The sequence below is a fragment of the Salmo salar genome, chromosome 20, assembly GCF_965601325.2.
Source record: "Salmo salar chromosome 20, fSalSal1, whole genome shotgun sequence".
Lineage (NCBI taxonomy): Eukaryota > Metazoa > Chordata > Actinopteri > Salmoniformes > Salmonidae > Salmo > Salmo salar.
In genome coordinates, this window is record NC_138310.1 from 68,928,198 (window position 1) to 68,948,884 (window position 20,687).

General features: G+C 42.9%; 1 protein-coding gene across 4 annotated transcripts in view; it reads right to left on the reverse strand.

Moving 5' to 3' along the window:
* Window positions 1-14,969: 14,969 nt before the first annotated feature.
* Window positions 14,970-20,687, reverse strand: part of LOC106581093 (CMP-N-acetylneuraminate-beta-galactosamide-alpha-2,3-sialyltransferase 4) — a 52,453-nt gene continuing 46,735 nt past the window's right edge. For 2 of the 4 annotated variants that reach the window (XM_014162811.3, XM_014162808.3), the window contains 5 exons: window positions 20,356-20,451; window positions 18,981-19,215; window positions 18,549-18,686; window positions 15,699-15,851; window positions 14,970-15,541 (listed from right to left, as the gene is read on the reverse strand). In XM_014162811.3, coding sequence (XP_014018286.1) covers window positions 15,452-15,541; window positions 15,699-15,851; window positions 18,549-18,686; window positions 18,981-19,215; window positions 20,356-20,451 — 712 coding nt within the window. In that variant the 3' untranslated portion in view covers window positions 14,970-15,451. Of the gene's footprint in view, window positions 15,565-15,698; window positions 15,852-18,548; window positions 18,687-18,980; window positions 19,216-20,355; window positions 20,452-20,687 lie in introns of all 4 variants that reach the window. The other 2 variants (XM_014162809.3, XM_082966689.1) reach the window with 2 other exon arrangements.

A 20,687-nucleotide genomic window follows, 5' to 3' on the forward strand; every position in this document is an offset into this window, starting at 1 on the left:
GGTTGGTTCGTTGGTCTTCGCGTTCAATGATATAATTTACTTAGCTGCAGACTAATAATTAATATCAAAGACATGTTCTTATTCTGTCAGTATCGATAGTCTAAAAGTTAACCACGTGGTATGGTTCACTTTCAGTAGAGGAATTGGAAGGTAAAACCTATTAGGCCTGGTCTGAAGAAATGTAAATCCGGGGGTGTTTTATAGTGCCCATAGAACAGCTTGTCAAATGACGCCTGGTCCTGTATGGGTCCCTGGGGGCGTGCCTATGACTGAGTTAGATTTGGTTACAGAAATACAATTCTATCACATTACATCAGTACATAGCATCTCAATGTCTTACAAAAGCTTTATCCTTATTAATACATTCCATACCTTCTCCAGAACACAAAATGTCGCTTGGCTTTCCAATTCTATGAGTTGGAAGAATTTCCTGTGTCTCTCTATGGGCCATGTGGCCAGAGACTCTCCTGGAATTTTAGAGTTTTTACGACCCTTTACACACAGAGTGGATTGTGTGCAAAAGGGAGGGGTCAACTGTCCTCCCTGTACCAAAAGAGGCCAACGTCATGACATACCCCCCCTGGTGGTTTGGATCTTGTTTATCCTGCAAGTTACAAATCAACATAAAATCATGACCACGTGATGTCCCATTGGTAGATCATCGTTGCAGTCCTCTCTGGTGGTTGAACTTGGTAGGCTCTCTGAAAGCGGAGCCGTCCACCACAAGGATGGGCAGTTGATGTCCGGTTGGTGATCGCCGTTGCGGTCTCCTCAATTGGTGTACCTTGGTAGGTTCCCTGGAAGCTGTAAAGTACCCCAGGAAGGGCCAGGGGATGTCCTGGTTGGTGATCGCCGTTGCGGTCCCCCCCTCTGGTGGTTTACCTTGGTAGTCTCTCTGACAGCGGGAATGCCGCCACAAGGATAGGCTGTGGGTGTCCGGATTTGGGGTCGCCGTTCCGGACCCGTCGTCCAGACTGGAAGATCTGGGCAGTAACTTAGGCAGATGTTAACAACGCACACACACTCATGAAATATATATAATTACATTCATTCCCCAATGAGCGGCGTTGTGGCACTAAGTGATGGTTGTATGGGGACTTTGTTTATGGCTCTATCACTTCCTAAGTGTCAAAGGAACTGAAACGAAAAGGAATGCAAGCATAAACAAAACAAAAATATACAAAATATAGTTCACACAAAAAAAATCATCTAATTGGACTGTATTCTATATACGTCCAATGTTCTGGCAAAATGATTATCATGGCATTGTCTCTAATGCCATATCTAGGGTTTTCCTACCTGGTGTGTTGCTTAGGCGCTATCCTAAGTTGATAACTATATGATAAGTCTACAGCTGTAATGCACTAGTTTTGGGCAGTCTACAGGTATGACCTACGGACTTCTGGGAAGAAAACTGGTGAGTGCTGTAGAGTCAAAGGCCTAGAAGTAAATGTTCAACTTTACTAAGGCTGGTATATTGCTTGGGCCCTTAACTGGTCCTAGCATAAATCCTAATTGGATGTTCCGTTGTGCATGTGCGTTTATGCTTACACAAGCGCGCATGTCAAGGGAAGAAAACCAAGTATCCGGGCAGATTACAACTTGTTCAGAATGAGTCATTTTCAGGTCAATGCCTGGAGGTCAGTCAGAATTGGTGTCAAGGGAGTCTGTAGTAGTTTTCTACAAGTCACTGTCTTCCACTATTGTAGTGGCGATAGGTATGAAGTCTATTTCATAGCTATGTTATCCACGGAGGAGCTAACCTCACGACGGAAGTACTCTTTAAGTATTGGACCAGTCATACGTGGTGTGATCATGGTTCATGACTTCTAATAATTTTACTCCTGAATGGAGGGTCCTATTTATTAGTGACATGTGTGTTAACCATTGGAAGAGTGCACTGGAGATTCCCCTCCACGTGTTGCACTTTGAGTGACTCCGATGTCGCTGTTGTCAATGGTAATTTGATTGGTTAAGTCTCTAACCTTCTTACTGATTGTAGCTGGACTGACTGTTGATAGTATTGGTACTGTTACTCAAGGGGACCAGTTATCCTACCGATTTATTCTGAAATATTATCTACCGGAACACATGATTGGAGCATTTTACTAGTTGTATTGTAGTTGAACCTACGCATGGCAAAGAATGATTATTGATGCCATTAGTTTTGGAGGTGGACAAGTCCACTGGACTTCCTTTACGACCAGTGTGGTACACCTCAGTACTATCTTAGATGTCTTCTAAGATAATCCCCGTCTAGGGGCCTGTCTGCTCCTCACTGTTCTCATAGGAGAGTTTACAACTAGATTTGATTTATGCTCTGGCGGCCTCGTACGGTGTTGTCCGTAGTCTCGACCCCCCCCACCGGCCTCGATGAGGCTCATCATGGGTCTGGGCTACTATTCCCCCCCCTTTGTGCCTCGGGACCCCCCCCCCCACCAGCGGGTGGTGTTGGTGTCCGATGCGCAAATGAAAAGGTCGGACCCTATGTACGAGTTGTCAGCGGCCGCGTTGTTCTGAGAATGGCTGTAACCTTTCAACCAAATCTCCTGGTGTTTGTGCTTCAAAACGCTCAGTGGCTGTCGAGGCATGTCAGTCACCACCGCGTCCGCGTGTGGCAACCTCTTCATTACCTGCGAACTGAGACGAGGATATCGGTCTGTGATATCGCAAAGTGTTTCACAAGTGGGAGTCATCGGGTCAGTTGCTGGACTGACACCATTAGTGTCATTGTAAGGGGTGACAGTCCCCAACAAAGCGGAAGGTGTATCATCGGAAGCAGAGTATACTCTGCGCATCAATGTTTTTCTTGCTGGGACGGCCGCAGTGCTTGCGGAAGTGTCCAAAGGGAAAGAAAAGTTCATCTCAACTACCGTATTACATGACTGCAAGGAGGAGGGAAGTTGCTTATTCACAGAGACAGCTGGCTCGAAATCATGAAAAGAATGGTCAATCAGGTTGGCTGATGGAATGTGTCGAGATATCGTACTATCTCCGTGGATCGGATTTTGTACCAAGAGGTTTCTAAACGTCTTTTTCTCAAGGGGTGCTTTCGACAGATACCCCTCGTGAAGGACTGCGTTGCAGCTAGCGTTAGGGGGAGACGGTGTGGTCAGTGGAGAAGGCACTGTGGCCTGTGACCATACCTGGTTGGTTTTCCAATCCATCAATGGGAGTAACCGATCCAACAAGTCTGCTCCAAGTAGCAGGGTTACAGTTTCGAGGCTGGTAACATACACAGGGTGAACGAGTGATACGTCCTGGAAGTGTAGTTTCAGCATGACTCTCAAAGTGAGAGGCGAGGTAGTCTGAGTGACCCCTCGAAGTTTAGTGTCGCATCGTTCCACTTTTAACCAACGTTTAGTTGGTTTCAAAGCCCTTTTGAGATCATCAAACAATGTTTGAGAGATGAGTGATATTGTCGCACCCGAATCAATTAGCGCATGACAAGCTAAGCAGTCCTCCAGGACTGTTTCCAGGTATGGCCGTTTAGATTCGTGGTTAGTGGACATATTCCCCACAAAGTGGAGTGGTCGTTCGCAATGACGTGATGTGCCATGTCTGTTCAAGATGGAAGCAGATTGACTTTTCCGATTTTGAGTGGGCTTGGCTTTAACGAAGCGTTTGACCTTTTTCTTCGCAACTTTTGTATCAGAGTCTATGGACAGAGCCCGGGGGCTTGTTTCTTGATCAAGCGGGCCCTGGATAGGGTCTTGAATGAGAGCGGGAGAAATTTGAACTTTAACGTCCATGCTATGGGTGTTAATTCCTGCGGACCTGGTGTCCGGTAATTCCCCGTCTAGTCCTTGTGACTTATCTTTTACCCTTTTCTCAAATTGTTCTCGCTTAAGTTCTTCCCGTAGTGGGACTTCTGGAGAACATTGGTCTACGTTTTGATCGTCCTTCAACCCTTTGTTACCCTTGTGCTCTGACACTTTTGGTGGGTTGGGTGCTGGAACGTAGCGAACGGGTCGATTGTAGCGGTAGTCATGTTGATGGCTACGTACTTTACAGTTATTTCGACCGCGGAGGTTATTGGAATCGTGGTTTCGTGGTAGAAACTGTTGTTGTGCGTCATCTCTCGACGCTCCAATACCTGATAATGCACCCTCTAACTGGAGTGAGTGCTCCTGGTTAAACTTCAAAACTGAGTGGTCAGGGCTCTTAGCGTTGTGAACTTTTGATGCCTCAAAAGCTGTGCTTGCAAGCTCTCTGAGTTGTAAGATAGGCAAGCCAACGTGGGCTGCAGGGCCCAAGTAGGTAATGAAGGTGGGATACATGTTCGACAGAAACATTTGTTTGAATGGTAACAGCTCTTCCATTCCTGTTTCCGTGAGTAGGCCAAAGTAAGCTGAACGAAGCCTATGATAGAAAGCTTGTGGGTGTTCGTTCCGAGCTTGTTTGACGGTGTTAGCCAGTGAGCTATCGTGTTTGCGAGTCGCAGAACCACTGAATTCTAATTTCAAAGCTGTGGCAAGTTTAGCATAGTCATTTAGCACGTGTTGCTGTTGTAGACGAATGAACCTCGTCACGTGTCTATTCGACGTTCGCTTCAACAGGTAAACCCTGTCAGAACCCGTAGCGTTCGGGTAGCCACCCAACGCGTCCTCTATGTCAGCTAGGAACGTCTCAGTATCGTTTGGCTGACCTGGAACGGGGTCAAAGGTGGGGAAATTCTTGACGAGTTTGTCAAGGTATTCCGCGCCAAGCGGGCAGAGAGGGTTGGCTTCATCCTGTGGAGAGATTGGGGCCGAAAGGCCAAGAGAAGAAGCCAAGCCTTGTTGTTGTTGGCCAGGAGGCGCCATATTACTCAGTGCCGAAGGGCCAAGAGGAGAAGACTGAGGGACACATGAGGGAGGCAAGGTCTGAAACCTATTGTCTTCACTCCTGTGAGTACAGGGCTCCGGTTGCTTGGATGGGAAGTCGCGCTGTAGAGCGTGACCATTCTGGATTTCCTCCAGATGGTACCTAAGGGTGGAATTCTGCTGCATTGCAGAGTCCACTTGAGCGCTTAGAGTACTGATTTTGGACACGTGAGTGTCACACCTGCTCCTTTCGGGCTCAAACTTATCTGTCATGGTTTGCAGATAGAGGTCTTGAGTACGGAGCGAGAGATTCAGTGATGAGATTTCCTCTGCTTGCTTAGAAATCAATATTTCCAACCTCATCACCTGAGTTCTCTCATCATTCATTTGGTCAGCGACTTCAATAAGTTCTGCTGATTTATCATCCAACTTTATCATTGTGTTCATTAACTGATCGTCTTTGGTCTGCAGCGCTTTGAGGAGCACCGTGTTATTTTGAGTAACATTCAACAAAACAGCATGCATGTTGTCAAGTTGAGCGCTCCTGTTTGTAGATAACTCTTCAGATTTATCTAGTTTGGCGTGGACATCATCGTATTTAGTTTTGGCTAAATCGAGTTGTTCCTGTAGCATATGATTTTGTTCCTGTAGAAAACGATTTTGTTGAAGAGCTTGTGCTTGTTCATCGTCGTACGTTTTTGCAATTACATTTAATTGTTCAGTTTTCGAACGCAGTTCCATAGCTAGCAGAATTTTTCCCTTTTCTGCATTTGTGATTGGTTTCCCGGTTCTCTCCACCTGTCCCTTTATGTCTACCGTTACCTGCTCGTGCTTCAGCTGTGCACTGCGGTATTGGACAGATGGCAATCTCGGATGGCAAGACATCAGAGCTAGACTGGAGAGAACCTTTACGAGGCCTGCGCCCGATGGTTGATTTTGGAAAACATTGTTGTCTGCTTTTCCACTAATGGCATAATTAGGGTTGTTATCGCTGCTGAGGTCAGAGATCAATCCATTTACGGGTGGAGGTTCACTAATTAGCGGGCAAGTGGGGACCACCCCCTCTGATAGCCTGCACATTATTAGAACATTTGAAAGGAAAAAATGTTTTTCCTAATTTTCCAAAATGTTGGAATGTGGGGAGCTGCAAAGACGATTTTAATCTATTTATAGACGTTAATGAACCATCAGTACTGTGGAAGTTGGACGTGAATGAATTTGCAAAAGCAAAATGAATTAATCAATGCCAATGATTAGTCCTACCTGGGTAGGCTATCTGGGTATTAAACTTGAATTACCTGAGAGGTTGCTTCATCCCGGTTAATATGCAAAGTTTAAGTTGTCTCATTTAATTGGAAGAACCTAGAAAGGTATGTTCGACAATTTAACTAAATAAATTGAATGAGACGATAATCCATACAATCTCCATTGATTGGATATCATAAGTGTAAACCGTAGTTCAAATGTTGGGACCCTTCACCACTAGGGTACGCTCCTCCCTGGGGCTGAAGCCACATGGGATTCACCCCCGTCAGTAGTGGGTTTGGTGAATGTGCTTTGCTAAAGCAGATTTTACTGATTAATCTATTTATGATATATCAAACCTGTATAGGCTATCTGGGAATTAACTTTGAATTACCTGAGTGGTTGCTTCATCAAGGTTAATATGCAAAGTTTAAGTTGTCTCATTTAATTGGAAGAACCTAGAAAGGTATGTTCGACAATTTAACTAAATAAATTGAATGAGACGATAATCCATACAATCTCCATTGATTGGATATCCTAAGTGTAAACCGTAGTTCAAATGTTGGGACCCTTCACCACTAGGGTACGCTCCTCCCTGGGGCTGAACGTCAGTAAAGGGGTTTTACTGACTGTGCCTTGCTAAAGCAGATTTTACTGATTAATCTATTTATGATATATCAAACCTGTATAGGCTATCTGGGAATTAACTTTCAATTAACCTGAGAGCATTGCTTCATCTAAGTTAAGTTTGTAAAAAGTTAATCATGTCTCATTGTAGACGCCCAATCAATTTTGGATATTATTTGAAAGATCCACTTGAAAAGGTAAATCTGGCAATTTCACTTGTTAGTTAAATTGAATGAGACGCCATATCCAGTCAATTGTGATTGTCTGGATATGTTACCGTGCTCCACGTTTGAATTTCCCCTAGAGATGTACTGGCAATTCTTCACCACCAGGGTGCAGAATGCTGAAATTAAAACGGAAGTACAAAGGTCGGACTTCCGTCGCGCTAGCGGAGAAATTTTAAACGTGTTACGGTGGAGGGTAAAATGTTCCCTCTCTGTTAGCTTACCTGTAATGCTAAGCTATTGCTACTTGGTTCAGGAGTATCCTTCCAAGCACCAAAATAGGAAAGGGTGGGTTTTCTAGTGACGTCTCACCTTAACCCCATTCAGCATATTCTGCTAGCGTTTATGCTGACCGGAGCGACACGGTACTTAAATATCGATACGCATACGGTCTGCCCACACTGTTTTAGTGCGGTAGGCAAATTATTCGGCTCGGTTTACCGGACAGTTAACTTCTAATTTCTAACCTTACTCTAGAAGTTAATATTGACCGACAGAAATAGTACCGTTTGGCCTAACGGACTAAATCTGGAATTTATTCCTCACTGCTATCGACATAAGACCGGAGCTACTCTAAATAGCTTCTCTCAATGGAAAATGCACAATCACTTTGTTTACATAGCAGGCTGTTTGTACAATTCTGTTTGCACAATTGATATATAGAATTTCACAGCAAAGTCCAATTCTATCTTAGATTCCTCGCACCAATATGTCATGTCTTTGGGGTACCATTAAACAGAAGATATGTTTATCAATTAGCTCCCTGTAATTATTATCACGCGATTAAACTGATTAATCGTTTAATTGTAATTAACTAGGAGATCGGGGCACCAAGGAGAATATTCCGATTACAAAGCTATAATTTTCCTAATATAACTTTCCTGTACTATAATATTATATTCTATTATAGTATAGGCAGATTATCTTCTAGTTTAATTGGGGTATTTTACCTCTAGTCCAGTCTCATACCAAACGTCGTAAATTGTTGTATCTGTACGAACCCAGTCTTTACTAAAATCATCCATACATCAATTGTCTTAAAATCATTTATTTACTACACTAAGTAATTAACAGAACATACAAACAGTCATTATCGTCACAAAGGATTGGTATCGGAATGCGCCCTACTGGCTAAACAGGCCGGTCGGCCTGTTGAACAATGGATCATAAAAGGTCGGCTGAGAAGTTACACAGGGTTCATTAATATTAACAATTGAAGGCTCACTCATTCGGGAACAATTGCAATCAATATATATTTACGCTCAGTGTGTCGTTCTGATTCTTGTTGGAGAGTAGTTCTGTTGGGGAGTTTTGTCCGCGTTCTCTCTCCCTCTCTCGGTTAGAATGGATCTTTCAGAGCGACATTCATTAATGTCGTCATCGAATGGTTGGTTCGTTGGTCTTCGCGTTCAATGATATAATTTACTTAGCTGCAGACTAATAATTAATATCAAAGACATGTTCTTATTCTGTCAGTATCGATAGTCTAAAAGTTAACCACGTGGTATGGTTCACTTTCAGTAGAGGAATTGGAAGGTAAAACCTATTAGCCAACGGAGTGTAGGCCTGGTCTGAAGAAATGTAAATCGGGGGTGTTTTATAGTGCCCATAGAACAGCTTGTCAAATGACGCCTGGTCCTGTATGGGTCCCTGGGGGCGTGCCTATGACTGAGTTAGATTTGTATTTCTGTAACCAAATCTATCACATTACATCAGTACATAGCATCTCAATGTCTTACAAAAGCTTTATCCTTATTAATACATTCCATACCTTCTCCAGAACACAAAATGTCGCTTGGCTTTCCAATTCTATGAGTTGGAAGAATTTCCTGTGTCTCTCTATGGGCCATGTGGCCAGAGACTCTCCTGGAATTTTAGAGTTTTTACGACCCTTTACACACAGGGTGGATTGTGTGCAAAAGGGAGGGGTCAACTGTCCTCCCTGTACCAAAAGAGGCCAACGTCATGACAGGGTAAATATGTATACAACAAGAAAATCACGTTTGTCTGCACGGGGGCATTTAAAGTCACAGTTGAATCAAATTCATAATAATAGGAGCTTAGAAAATGATAGTGTTGCTGTGTAAATATCTGAGAAGGCAAGAAAATACATCAATTTAATCTATTTATTTGCACCCATAAATCAATTAGCCAGAGATAAACATCAGCGTACTGCTCACAACACTGTCTCGAGCCAGCCAGGTTGGACTACGTGCACGCATCCTCCTCCAACAGATTGACCTGGTTTCCAGTTCTCTTGTAAACAGCCCAGTTTCACACAGTCCCATTCAATTATGTAACTCAGTCAGTTGCATAAGAGAACAGAGTGTGAGAGAGCAGCCCATCAAGCATGACACAGTGAGCTCCTCTCATCAACACCATGGCAATTACGTGTATCAACAATCATCTGAGTCTTCAGTCGTGGCCAGTTGTGTCTCGGACAGAATAGAGAGAACTACACTATAAGCTTTTAAAATCAGTCAATCCCCTCAACATGTAATGGTAGTGCTCTGGGCCCAGTTTTTCCAAAGTTATCTAGCTAGATTTTGCCTAACGGATAGGATTAAATGCAAATAAATAGAATGAATAGAACAGACAAATCATTGAGTTAAATATAAATGCAACATGTAAAGTGCTAGTCCCATGTTTCATGAGCTGAAATAAAAGATCCCAGAAATGTTCCATATGCACAAAAAACATCTCTCAAAGGTTGTGCACAAATCTGTTTACATCCCTGTTAGTGAGCATTTTATCCTTTGTCAAAATAATCCATCCACCTGACAGGTGTGACATATCAAGAAGTTGATTAAACAGCATGAACATTACACAGGTGCACCTTGTGCTTGGGACGAGGCCACTTTAAAATGTGCAGTTGTGTCACAACACTATGCCGCAGATGTCTCAAGTTTTGAGGGAGCGTGCAATTGGCATGCTGACTGCAGGAATGTCCACCAGAGTTTTTGCCAGATCATTTAATATTAATGTCTCTACCATTAGCCACCTCCAACATTGTTTTAGAAAATTTGGCAATATGTCCAACCGGCCTCACAACCGCAGACTGTGTAACCACGCCAGCCCAGGACCTCCACATCCGGCTTCTTCACCTGCGGGATCGCCAGAAGGGGAGGTGTATTTCTGTCTGTAATAAAGCCCTTTTATGGGGAAAAACTCATTCTAATTGGCTGGGCCTGGATCCCCAGAGGGTCGGCCTGGCCCCCAAATGGACGGGCCTATGCCCTCCTAGGCCCACCCATGGCTGCACCCCTGCCCAGTCATGTGAAATCCATAGATTAGGAATTAATAAATGCATTTCAATTGACTGATTTCCTTATATGAACTGTAACTCAGGAAAAATCTTTGAAATTGTTGCATGCTGCAGTTATATTTTTGTTCAGTAGATTTCTTTAATCCTATAGCTGAAATCCAGATAGATAACTTTGGAAAAACTGGGCCCTGGAGACTGAAATTGAATGGTTAAATTAATAAAGTAAATTTGTTTCAACAGGCAGTATCAAATTGGTTTTAAGTTGCATGAGATGGCTACGCTACATTATCAAACTCACAATTGTTTTTGTGAGATTAGACTTGTCTCAGTGAATGGGAGGTCTCTTCCCTGGATGCACCGTACCATTATTGACAGTGTAAACAGATAGGTCAAGGCACAGATACGCAGAGGACATGCCTTAAATCGAGGGGCAATGCATTTCAGGCTCCATTTCAACTGAAATAAAACACGTCTTTAATTTAGCAGTTCATTCAATTACGAGCAGCACAGATATGAGCCACAGGAAAACCTTTAAAAGGCTTGACCTTGTGGTAATTGAGAGCTGAGCCTCCCTATGAGCACAAGATATCAGAAAGACATTTTTAGTTGAAAAGACATCTTTCAACCAATTTTGCTCACTGGGCTTGTCTAATGTACAGTACTGTGGTTGTAAGCACAGTAAATCATTTTACCCTTCTATTCTACAATAACCCATAACATTAAATTGTGTAGCCCAGAGAGAGATTTAACACATCCTGTATTGAGTAGAAAGTTGATATTCTAATCAGACGAGAGAAGGAATATACAGTTGAAGTCAAAAGATTATACACCTTAGCCAAATACATTTAAACTCAGTTTCACAATTCCTGAAATTTAATCCTAGTAAAAATTCCCTGTCTTAGGTCAGTTAGGGTCACCACTTTATTTTAAGAATGTAAAATGTCAGAATAATAGTAGAGAGAACTATTTATTTCAGCTTTTATTTATTTCATCACATTCCCAGTGGGTCAGAAGTTCAAATACACTCAATTAGTATTTGGTAGCATTGCCTTTAAATTGTTTAACTTGGGTAGCCTTCCACAAGCTTCCCACAATAAGTTGGGTGAATTTTGGCCCATTCCTCCTGACAGAGCTGGAATAACTGAGTCAGGTTTGTAGGACTCCTTGCTCGCACATGCTTTTTCAGTTCTGCCCACAAATATTCTATGGGATTGAGGTCAGGGCTTTGTGATGGCCACTCCAATAGCTTGACTTTGTTGTCCTTAAGCCATTTTGCAACAACTTTGGAAGTATGCTTGGGGCCATTGTCCATTTGGAAGAAACATGTGACCAAGCTTTACCTTCCTGACTGATATCTTGAGATGTTGCTTCAATATATCCACAATTTTTCTTCCTTGTAAAGCCATCCATTTTGTGAAGTGCACCAGTCCCTCCTGCAGCAAAGCACCCTCACATGATGCTGCCACCCCCGTGCTTCACGGTTGGGATGGTGTTTGTCGGCTTGCAAGCCACCCCCTTTTTCCTCTAAACAAAACGATGGTAATTATGGCCAAACAGTTCTATTTTTGTTTCATCAGACCAGAGGACATTTCTCCAAAAAGTACGATCTTTGTCCCCATGTGCAGTTGCAAACTGTAGTCTGGCTTTTTATGGCAGTTTTGGAGCGGCCTTTAAGGTTATGTCGAGATAGGACTCGTTTTACTGTGGCTATAGATACTTTTGTACCTGTTTCCCCCAGCATCTTCACAAGGTCCTTTTTTGTTGTTCTGGGATGGATTGGCACTTTTCACACCAAAGTACGTTCATCTCTAGGAGACAGAACGTGTCTCCTCCCTGAGCGGTATGACGGCTGCTTGGTCCCATGGTGTTTATACTTGCGTACTATTGTTTGTACAGATGAACGTGGTATCTTCCGGCGTTTGAAAACTTCTCCCAAGGATGAACCAGACTTGTGGAGGTCTACCATTTCTTTTCTGAGGTCTTGGCTGATTTCTTTTGATTTCTCATGATGTCAAGCGAAGAGGCACTGGGTTTGATGGTAGGCCTTGAAATAAATTCACAGGTACACCTCCAAATTGACTCAAATTATGTCAATTAGCCTATCAGAAGCTTCTAAAGCCATGACATCATTTTCTGGAATTTTCCAAGCTGTTTAAAAGGCACAGTCAACTTAGTATATGTAAACTTCTGACCAACTGGAATTGTGATACAGTGAATAAGTGAAATAATCTGTCTGTAAAAAATTGTTGGAAAAATTACTTGTGTCATGCACAAAGTAGATGTCCTAACCGACTTGCCAAAACTATAGTTTGTTAACAAGAAATGTGTGGAGTGGTTGAAAAACGAGTTTTAATGACTCCAACCTAAGTGCATGTAAACTTCCGACTTAGACTGTCACTGCAGTGACAGTCTGTGTCCCTGAGCAGCCATTGCACATCATCAGTTCACTCATTAGTTGAAAGAGCAGCACTTACATGTCTTTGATACAGAATAAAATGTCCCTGTTATTGTAATCTACTTGGGCAAGTGTAAGCACTGGCAGACTTACCATTAGGCAGAACAAGAAATTACCTCAGGCCTTCCATCATCAAGGGACCTCATGAGCTAGGCTCTGTCTCAATCCACCACATCTGCCAATATCGGCCTTCCGCACCTGCAGTGGAAGACGTCTGAGCTACAGCGGTTTTTGTCAGACCTGGAGGCATCCCGGAAATCGTTATTCTCACAAACGTTTGTAGCATCAGAGTACACTAATATGACCCCTCTATGGAAATATGAGACTCTCACAAACACAATGTTCTCCGTTTTGCTCTACCCCCACAAGCGTCACAATACTCTTCTGAAGGTAACCCGGTACCGGCTGAATAGGGCATTTCCATGTAAAAGATATACAGGTAATTCCACGCTAAAAAAAAAAAACAGCCACGCTAAAAACACACTTCATTTTGATTACATTTTTTACTGTTTTTCCATGTATGAATCACATGTTATTCAATGCATTTCTATGGGCTAATAGCAGTAAGGCCAAATTCAATGTTTCATCAAATACATTTTGTATATATACACATTTTTTTTGTAACACAAAATGTGAAGAAATCCAAGGGGGGTGTAGACTATCTATAGGCACTGTATCTGATCAGGTCTGGCCAAAAATATTAATGGCATGTCATACTCTTTTTATCCAGACAGCATCAGCTACATAGAGTAAGACAGAGGGGCACTGTTTCACTCGTTCGGATGCTATCCCAAGTTTGAAGGAAAGTTGGCGGGTACACAGTGCACTGTTCCAATGCTGGAATTATTTTTGGATGAATGTGCGAAGGTACTCCGACATTGCTCATCCAAATATTTCTTAAATCCATTTTTAGATTTGTGCATGGTTAGATATTACTGCACTGTTGGAGCTAGGAACACACGCATTTCGCTACGCCTACAATAATGTCTGCTAAACATGTGTATGCGACTAATAACATTTGATTTGAGGTAACCTACTTCTTGAAGTGATTTGTTTGACAAATCACTTCTTGAAGTGATTTGTTTGACAAATCAGATGAACATGAACCAGTCATGAGGTTATGTTCATGGCACATTAAAATAAAATGTTTACAGTTAAATGACATATTTACTAGAAAACCCATTTACTTTTTAGCAGGGGGTGGTGGGCTCAAACTGGCCACTGCCTGACGCCTCCAAATCACTAAGTCCGCTCCTGTGTGTAAGACTTACTGACTGCATGGGTTAGACTGATTGAGGCTGTGCTTGGCCACTCGCTGGCAATGAGGATGTAGTGACAGGCAGAACTTAATGTCAGCTCTAATAAGGATGGCACTGCATTTAGAGAGGTTAAGAAACATCATTAGCATCTGTCACTAGCAGCATTATTTAGTCACTGAATAAAGAGCCTTGCACGGTCTCCTGGTGCTCCAGATGTTCAGGATTGGCTTTAGCACATGTACTGCATGGTACGGCTGGCTGCTGTTGTTGGAACTGCCCCAAGCTTCAATCTCTGAAGTGTCTGTTTTCTGGGGGCTGTGAAAGGAGAGGCTACCTACTGTATCCATCGCCAACTTTATGGAGTGCCTTTTCGCCATCTAGTGGCCAAAAGATGAGAACTTCCACTGTAAATACACTTCCGTGTAGCTAACAAAGTTCAGCTATCGCTTTTCCCATAAACCAAATTACAATGAACTCTGTTACATACACTGAGTGTACAAAACAATAACGCCTTCCTAATAGTGAGTTGCACCCCCTTTTGCCCTCAGAACAGCATCAATTCATTGGGGCATGGACTCCACAAGGTGTCAAAAGTGTTGCACAGGAATACTGGCTCATGTTGACTCCAATGCTTCCCACAGTTGTCTTAAGTTGGCTGGATGTCATTTGAGTGGTGGACCATTCTTGATACACACGGGAAACTGAAAAACCAAGCAGCATTGCACAAACCGGTGGGCCTGGCATCTACTACCATACCCCGTTCAAATGGCACTTAAAATCTTTGTCTTGACCATTCACCCTAATGGCACACATACACAATCCATGTCTCAACTGTCTCAAGGGTTAAAAATCCTTCTTTAACCCGTCTCCTCCCCTTCATCTACACTGAAGTGGATTTAACAAGTGGCATCAATAAGGGATCATTGTTTTCACATAGTCAGTCATGGAAAGAGCAGGTGTTCATAATGTACATCTCATAACAAACAAAAATATTCACAACTAAAAAAACATCAATAAATTATGAAAAAATGTCTGACCATGGCACAAAATAAATCAGTCTTTGCTAAGAAATTGTAAACTGAACAGTGATATTTCCATTTAGATTTCATTTTAATAAAAATGAATTACATACAATAAAATATCCAGTGGTAACATTTAAGAGGCTTTTTAAAAAAAAAGTTAATTAAAAACAAAATCAAATCAGAACTCAGGAAAAAAAAAAGAATAAATTAAATATATATTTTTTTTTACAAATCGGAAAAAACGTATTTATTTTCAATAAGAGTGAGGTGAATTAAGACTGGCACAATGTGTGATTATGATGTTTGGACCGTATTGTCAGCAGAGGATTCAAGTTCACAACTGACATCTATCTGTGTGTAGCCCAGTCCAAAAACACCCGCTAGCCTCTACCACCTAGGCTTGTGTGTAGATCTAAAGGAAAATGTATAGGTATGTGCAGTGCAGTGAAAATTCCTTTCAGATTTTGATGAAGTTCCTCGGAGGTAAGGGATAGGGGCTGTTTCTTGACCGTGCCCATGTGTGTACAGTATGTGTGTACAGTATGTGTGTCAGGAGTGAGGGTGTAAGTACATGATAGCCCCCGAATCTTCTAGTTTTTTTAAGGCTTCTGCTTCGTGGGTAAGGTCATGGTAGGAATCCTGGAACAGAACGAAAGCAAAGCCTAAACATATCACTTATTTTGCCTGAAAAAAATTGAAAACATACACACAAGTGCACTGAAAAATATACAGGGATGAACACTTAAGAGTGTTCATCCCTGACACGGGAGTTGAGTAAAATCCCATGTACACTCACCTTCATGGATTTCATAGTGTCATATCCGTAGTAGTGTATAGGATGCTCCTGGTTTTTGGATGCTGGATATCCAAACCCAGCTATGTGCACCACGTCACAGTAGTTGAGTGCCACAAACACAGCTAGGATCCCTGTGGTGGGGTGTACTGGTTTCTGTAGGAGTGAGAACCAAAACCAATGACACCTATAGTATGGTAACAGACATGTAGTATCGTGTTTGACACTAGGGGGTATCAGGGACCTGTAAAAACTCATGAGTCCTCTAGTTCTGCACTTTCAGTACATTAGTTGGCATCACTGGTATATTACAGAGCAGTGTGCTATTTTCTCAATGTGTACTGGGACAAAGGGAGATGGTATTATTACTTTTGTCTCCAGAACAATGTGAGGGGTGTCCCTGGTTTGATTCAGCTCTTGCTGACTGTTAATGATTACTAATCTATTGTGTTGACTGTACATTAGTTTATTCCATGTGTAACTCTGTTGCTGTTTGTGTCGCACTGCTTTGCTTTATCTTGGCCAGGTCGCAGTTGTAAATGAGAACTTGTTCTCAACTGGCCTACCTGGTTAAATAAAGGTAAAATAAAATAAAAAAATTATGCCTTGCATTACACCTGGGAAGAAAACACTAACTTGCCATTAGTGCAACCATTTGCTAAACTTACCAAGGCAAACATTGACTATATTAGCCCACACAGCTACAGGGACACCACTTTCATGCTAGGTTTAGGAGCTCATATTGAAGCGTAGAGACCAACTCATGTATAGAACAATCTTAAAAGTATCTAAAAGTGGTAAGCAAGTAGTTGGACTTAACTTTTACCATGTGGTTTCTTCCTTCAGACCTCTTCCTAAATATTTGGTAAAATTATAAATTGTGGATAGTTTCCTAGAAACAAGGGTGGCTCAACCCCGCTCTCCCCTATCTGTTCCATGTAATTATTACCTTGGTTTACTCAACTACCCACCATTTCCAAGGAAGCTTCTTGTTCAGGTACATTATTCCACCAGACTGCTTTCCCAATTCCTTCCTACTGAGGGTCTGCAGTATAAATCAGCCAAATAAAATCAAAATAAAACAAGACACAAAACCTTCAAAATGGCCAATACTGGGTGCAGGACCCTTTCCAAAGTAAATGTGTGTAAGAGGCACAATATTTTAAACATCAATATTGTGACACAGGAATAAAACTTCCATTCTGCTCCTCCTATCAATACCATGCATTCAATCTCTTTCCCCTGTTCGAGGCGAGACACGTCAGTTTCCTGTGTGGAAAAAGGATGCGTCTGTGAGTGTGGACTGCAAGGCTTTACGAGCATGCGGTCTGGGGTGGACAGCCATCCCCAGGCCCTAAGGAGAGAGAAACTGGACCGGACCAGTCAAGTTCTCAAACCCCTACTTCTCCTCTCTTCATCACACCGTAGGGGACATTCCTCCAAACCAGGTTCCTAATGAGCCTGGCTGGGCGCATTAGCCTGATATGGTCGGTCAACAACCAATCCAACTTCTGTAGTGCCTCGCATAGTTTGGACGTGGGCCCATGGAGCCTTGGTGAGAGGGGGTGAAGATTGTCACTGCTGTTCGCCAGCCAGACCAGAGTGATGGGAGTGGGATCTTTGTTTTGGAAAGGGGTGGGAGAGGCGTTGGGGACTGTCTGACTGGCAGGGGCATTAGTTAGCCCTCTAGCCCTCAGCTCAGTCAGCCTCTGTATTGTAACCAGGGGGACTGCCTGCTGCTGCCTTCTCACAGGGCATGTGGATGACTGCCAACATGGCACCCACAGGGAGGGGTGAGAGAGGCATGGGGCTGTGGGTCTGCGGTCAGGCCCTCTTAGCCTCCTGCTGGCTGACGGGGCACACACAGGCTCCTCTGACCCAGGAAAGAGACAGGGCAGAGGAGAGGGTGGGGAAAGGGGCCAGGGCTGAGTGCTCAGAGTGGCCAATAGGGCCACGCAGATGGAGGAGGGCTACTGTTGGGCTGATCGCCTGCAGGACCCCTTCTTTACCACTGTTCCCTTGGCTCAATGTTGTTTCAGCAGTCCAAAGGGTGCACAGCCTCAAACTCTGACATAGGGGCTCACTGGGAGAACAAACTAAATCTGGCTTTGTTCCATCTCAAAGACATCACCATGCACTGAACAAGCTCTTGGCAGATGGACCTCTTGGCCAATGAAAACATAATTCCACATTAGTTATAGTTCAAATCAATGTATCATGCATTTCAAAACCCAGATATCCTCAGCCAAACGGAGGATTGTGGTCCAATTTGTGAACAGAAAACAGCTCAATGGCTTACTATTAAAATGTAATCTGTCACAATATTCTATTCCAGTCATTTTTCTTGATTTCATTAGTTCTGTTCCATTCTGCATATGTTCCACTGTTATTTTCTGGAATTCCCATCTGTTTTTCTTGCTCTTCCATTTCTGGGTAATCAGTAGAGCGTTTGAAACTGACCTTCTCCTTTCCAAACTGTAGCTGGTAGAAATGCTTACAAACAGCACAGAACACTGACCCCTGTTCAACAACCAATTCTTTTTTAAGGATGTACTGAGAGGCCTAAAAAAAACATCAAGGCCTTATCTTTTAATGACTGATGAAATGTCAAGAGGAGCAAAAATTGTCATTTGTGCATTTATGTGGTACAAACACCACTCTTGACCTCAAGTCAAAAAGCCTGTTAGCTAAATAATATTCCACTTTAAGTGCAGTAGCTAATCAAATATGCCACCTTTGAGTACTGCAGTCTTTCAAGATTTTTGATAGAACTTAAGTCCACTTCACAGATTTATTTTCTGCCCATATCCTGGTTCCCAAAGTAGCTAGGTGTAAACGGAGCTGCTCCCTTACCTGTTTTCTCTTTGGGTGAAGGGGGATTTGTAGCAGACTGCTGGCCGTCCCATGCAGGAAGTGAGGATCCAGCACCCGGATGCGACTGGTACTGCCTAGCCAGATCTGTGGAGGGGGCTTCCAGAAACCCTTCCTCACCTGGCACACACACGTTGATTAGTGAGTGCACACACACAGAGCCTATGGCTACACAATTGAGGCCCTGTTTTAGTCTCATTCTACTCAGTTTCTCAGGGCAACCTAGTCGATGTGTAAATGAGGGGATAATGACACTATTCCTAATCATGCTAACAGCGACCGTAGCAGCCTGAGCTAAACTAGAGAGTGGGGGTGTTGGGGCTGCTGAGACTACAGTTTAAATTTTCAAGTAGGTTTGGCAAGGCTGCCATTGATGCTGTATATTTTGTCACTGCGTGGCTGGATGGCAAGTACCAGGGAAGCAGATAAAACGGAGGTGTGCGCGCACACATCCAGTACCCTCTTCTCGTCGTACAGGATCTCTTTGAGCCAGCGGAGGTCCTGCTGTTTGAAAGGCACTAGGACCATGAGGGTGTCAGGGTCATTGTGCATGCTGGGGTTGTAGGAGGCCGACTCAGGGTAGAAGAGACGCATAGTGGTCTTGTTCCCCACGTCGTCCTCATAACCTCTGACGGGGGCGTCATTTAGCCTGCACAGGGATACAGAGAAAGAGAAACCTTAGCCATTCCCTTCTATAGAAATAGTAATTCCCTTCTATAGAAATAGTCATAAAACAGAGTAGTAGTTTAAATAGCATTGTGTGTACTACAGTACTACATTTGAATAAAAAAATGCAATACAAAAAGACAAAGTTGCCATGTAACAGTGCAACTCTGGACAAAAATCACAGTTAATATAATAATAACATAAGTGTAAGTTTAGTTTAGAGCTGTTCTATCCTCCCTCTAATGTAACAGAATTAACTCCACTATTTCACCACCATGTATCAAAACAAGAACGGAGGTAGGAGAACGCTTGGTAGGAGAGCAGAGCAACAAATGTCAATGAACTCGATTTCCTCGGCCTGTGAGATTAGCGTCTGAGACTGGGATATGTGAGAACTGAGCAGAATAGAGCAGAGTGCATTGTGCCTGGATATGACTTAACCCTAACCCTCGATATGACCAGGCAAAATAGTCTGGGCTGTTGGCAAGAGGCTTATACAAAACTCAAAATGCATGTGTTCAGTCCAAGGCTATAAATGAGATTTGGAAAGGGCACTGGGGTATTTTTCTGCAGGGTAGACCAGATCCCCCTTTTAAGAGACTGAGTTAACCCAACAGTATACTGATTACACAGAGAAAGGCATTAAAGCAAGGTCACCAGTCTGAGCTGGCCATTATGGTACAGCCACATTGACTGCATTACGCTTTCATGGGCAATACGAATTAGACTATCCCTCTTGAGGACAACGCATCATAGAAAATCTGTTTGTTTTTTACTGGATTACAGGAATTGCTATGGAAATGGTCTTTGGGGAAATGGCTAAACACTATTGCAGCTACAGACTGTACTCGGAGCCATATTTCAATATCAAATTATATGGCTCGACTGTACTTCAATATATTGCACTATGTACTGATATTGATTAGGAATACCACTAATTGTGCAGGAACATCATTGGGTCAATGAGGAAATAGTCCAGCAAACGTAGTGCATCAGATAGATCTGATAAATTAAACAGAAGTGGTGAGTTGTAGCAACAGTTCAACAGAAGAGGGAGGGAGGATGGACTTAATGACGATCGTGTGGTAGAAAACAGGATGGAACCATTAGGCTTTATACTTACCGGATCACCACGTCGTACTCGTTGATGATGCCGCCCAAGGAGCTGTTTTTAATGGCAAACCCATTTCCTATGACTGCACACGTTCTGCAGTCTAGACTGCGGACATAAAACAAAATAAAATTACAATCCATTTACTTTAGTGTTGCCTTTTCCATCATTTTAAAGTTCAAGGCCACTTTGAGGGGTGACTAACTGCACACTACAGTAGAACCACTGGACATTTTCCAACACTGCCATTGTAATAGTGACTGGTCACTGCTTGGTTTGGCATTCTTGCTTGAAATGAAGTTAATGAACTAAGGCAGCTTCCTTGTGGCACATTTGTCCACCCA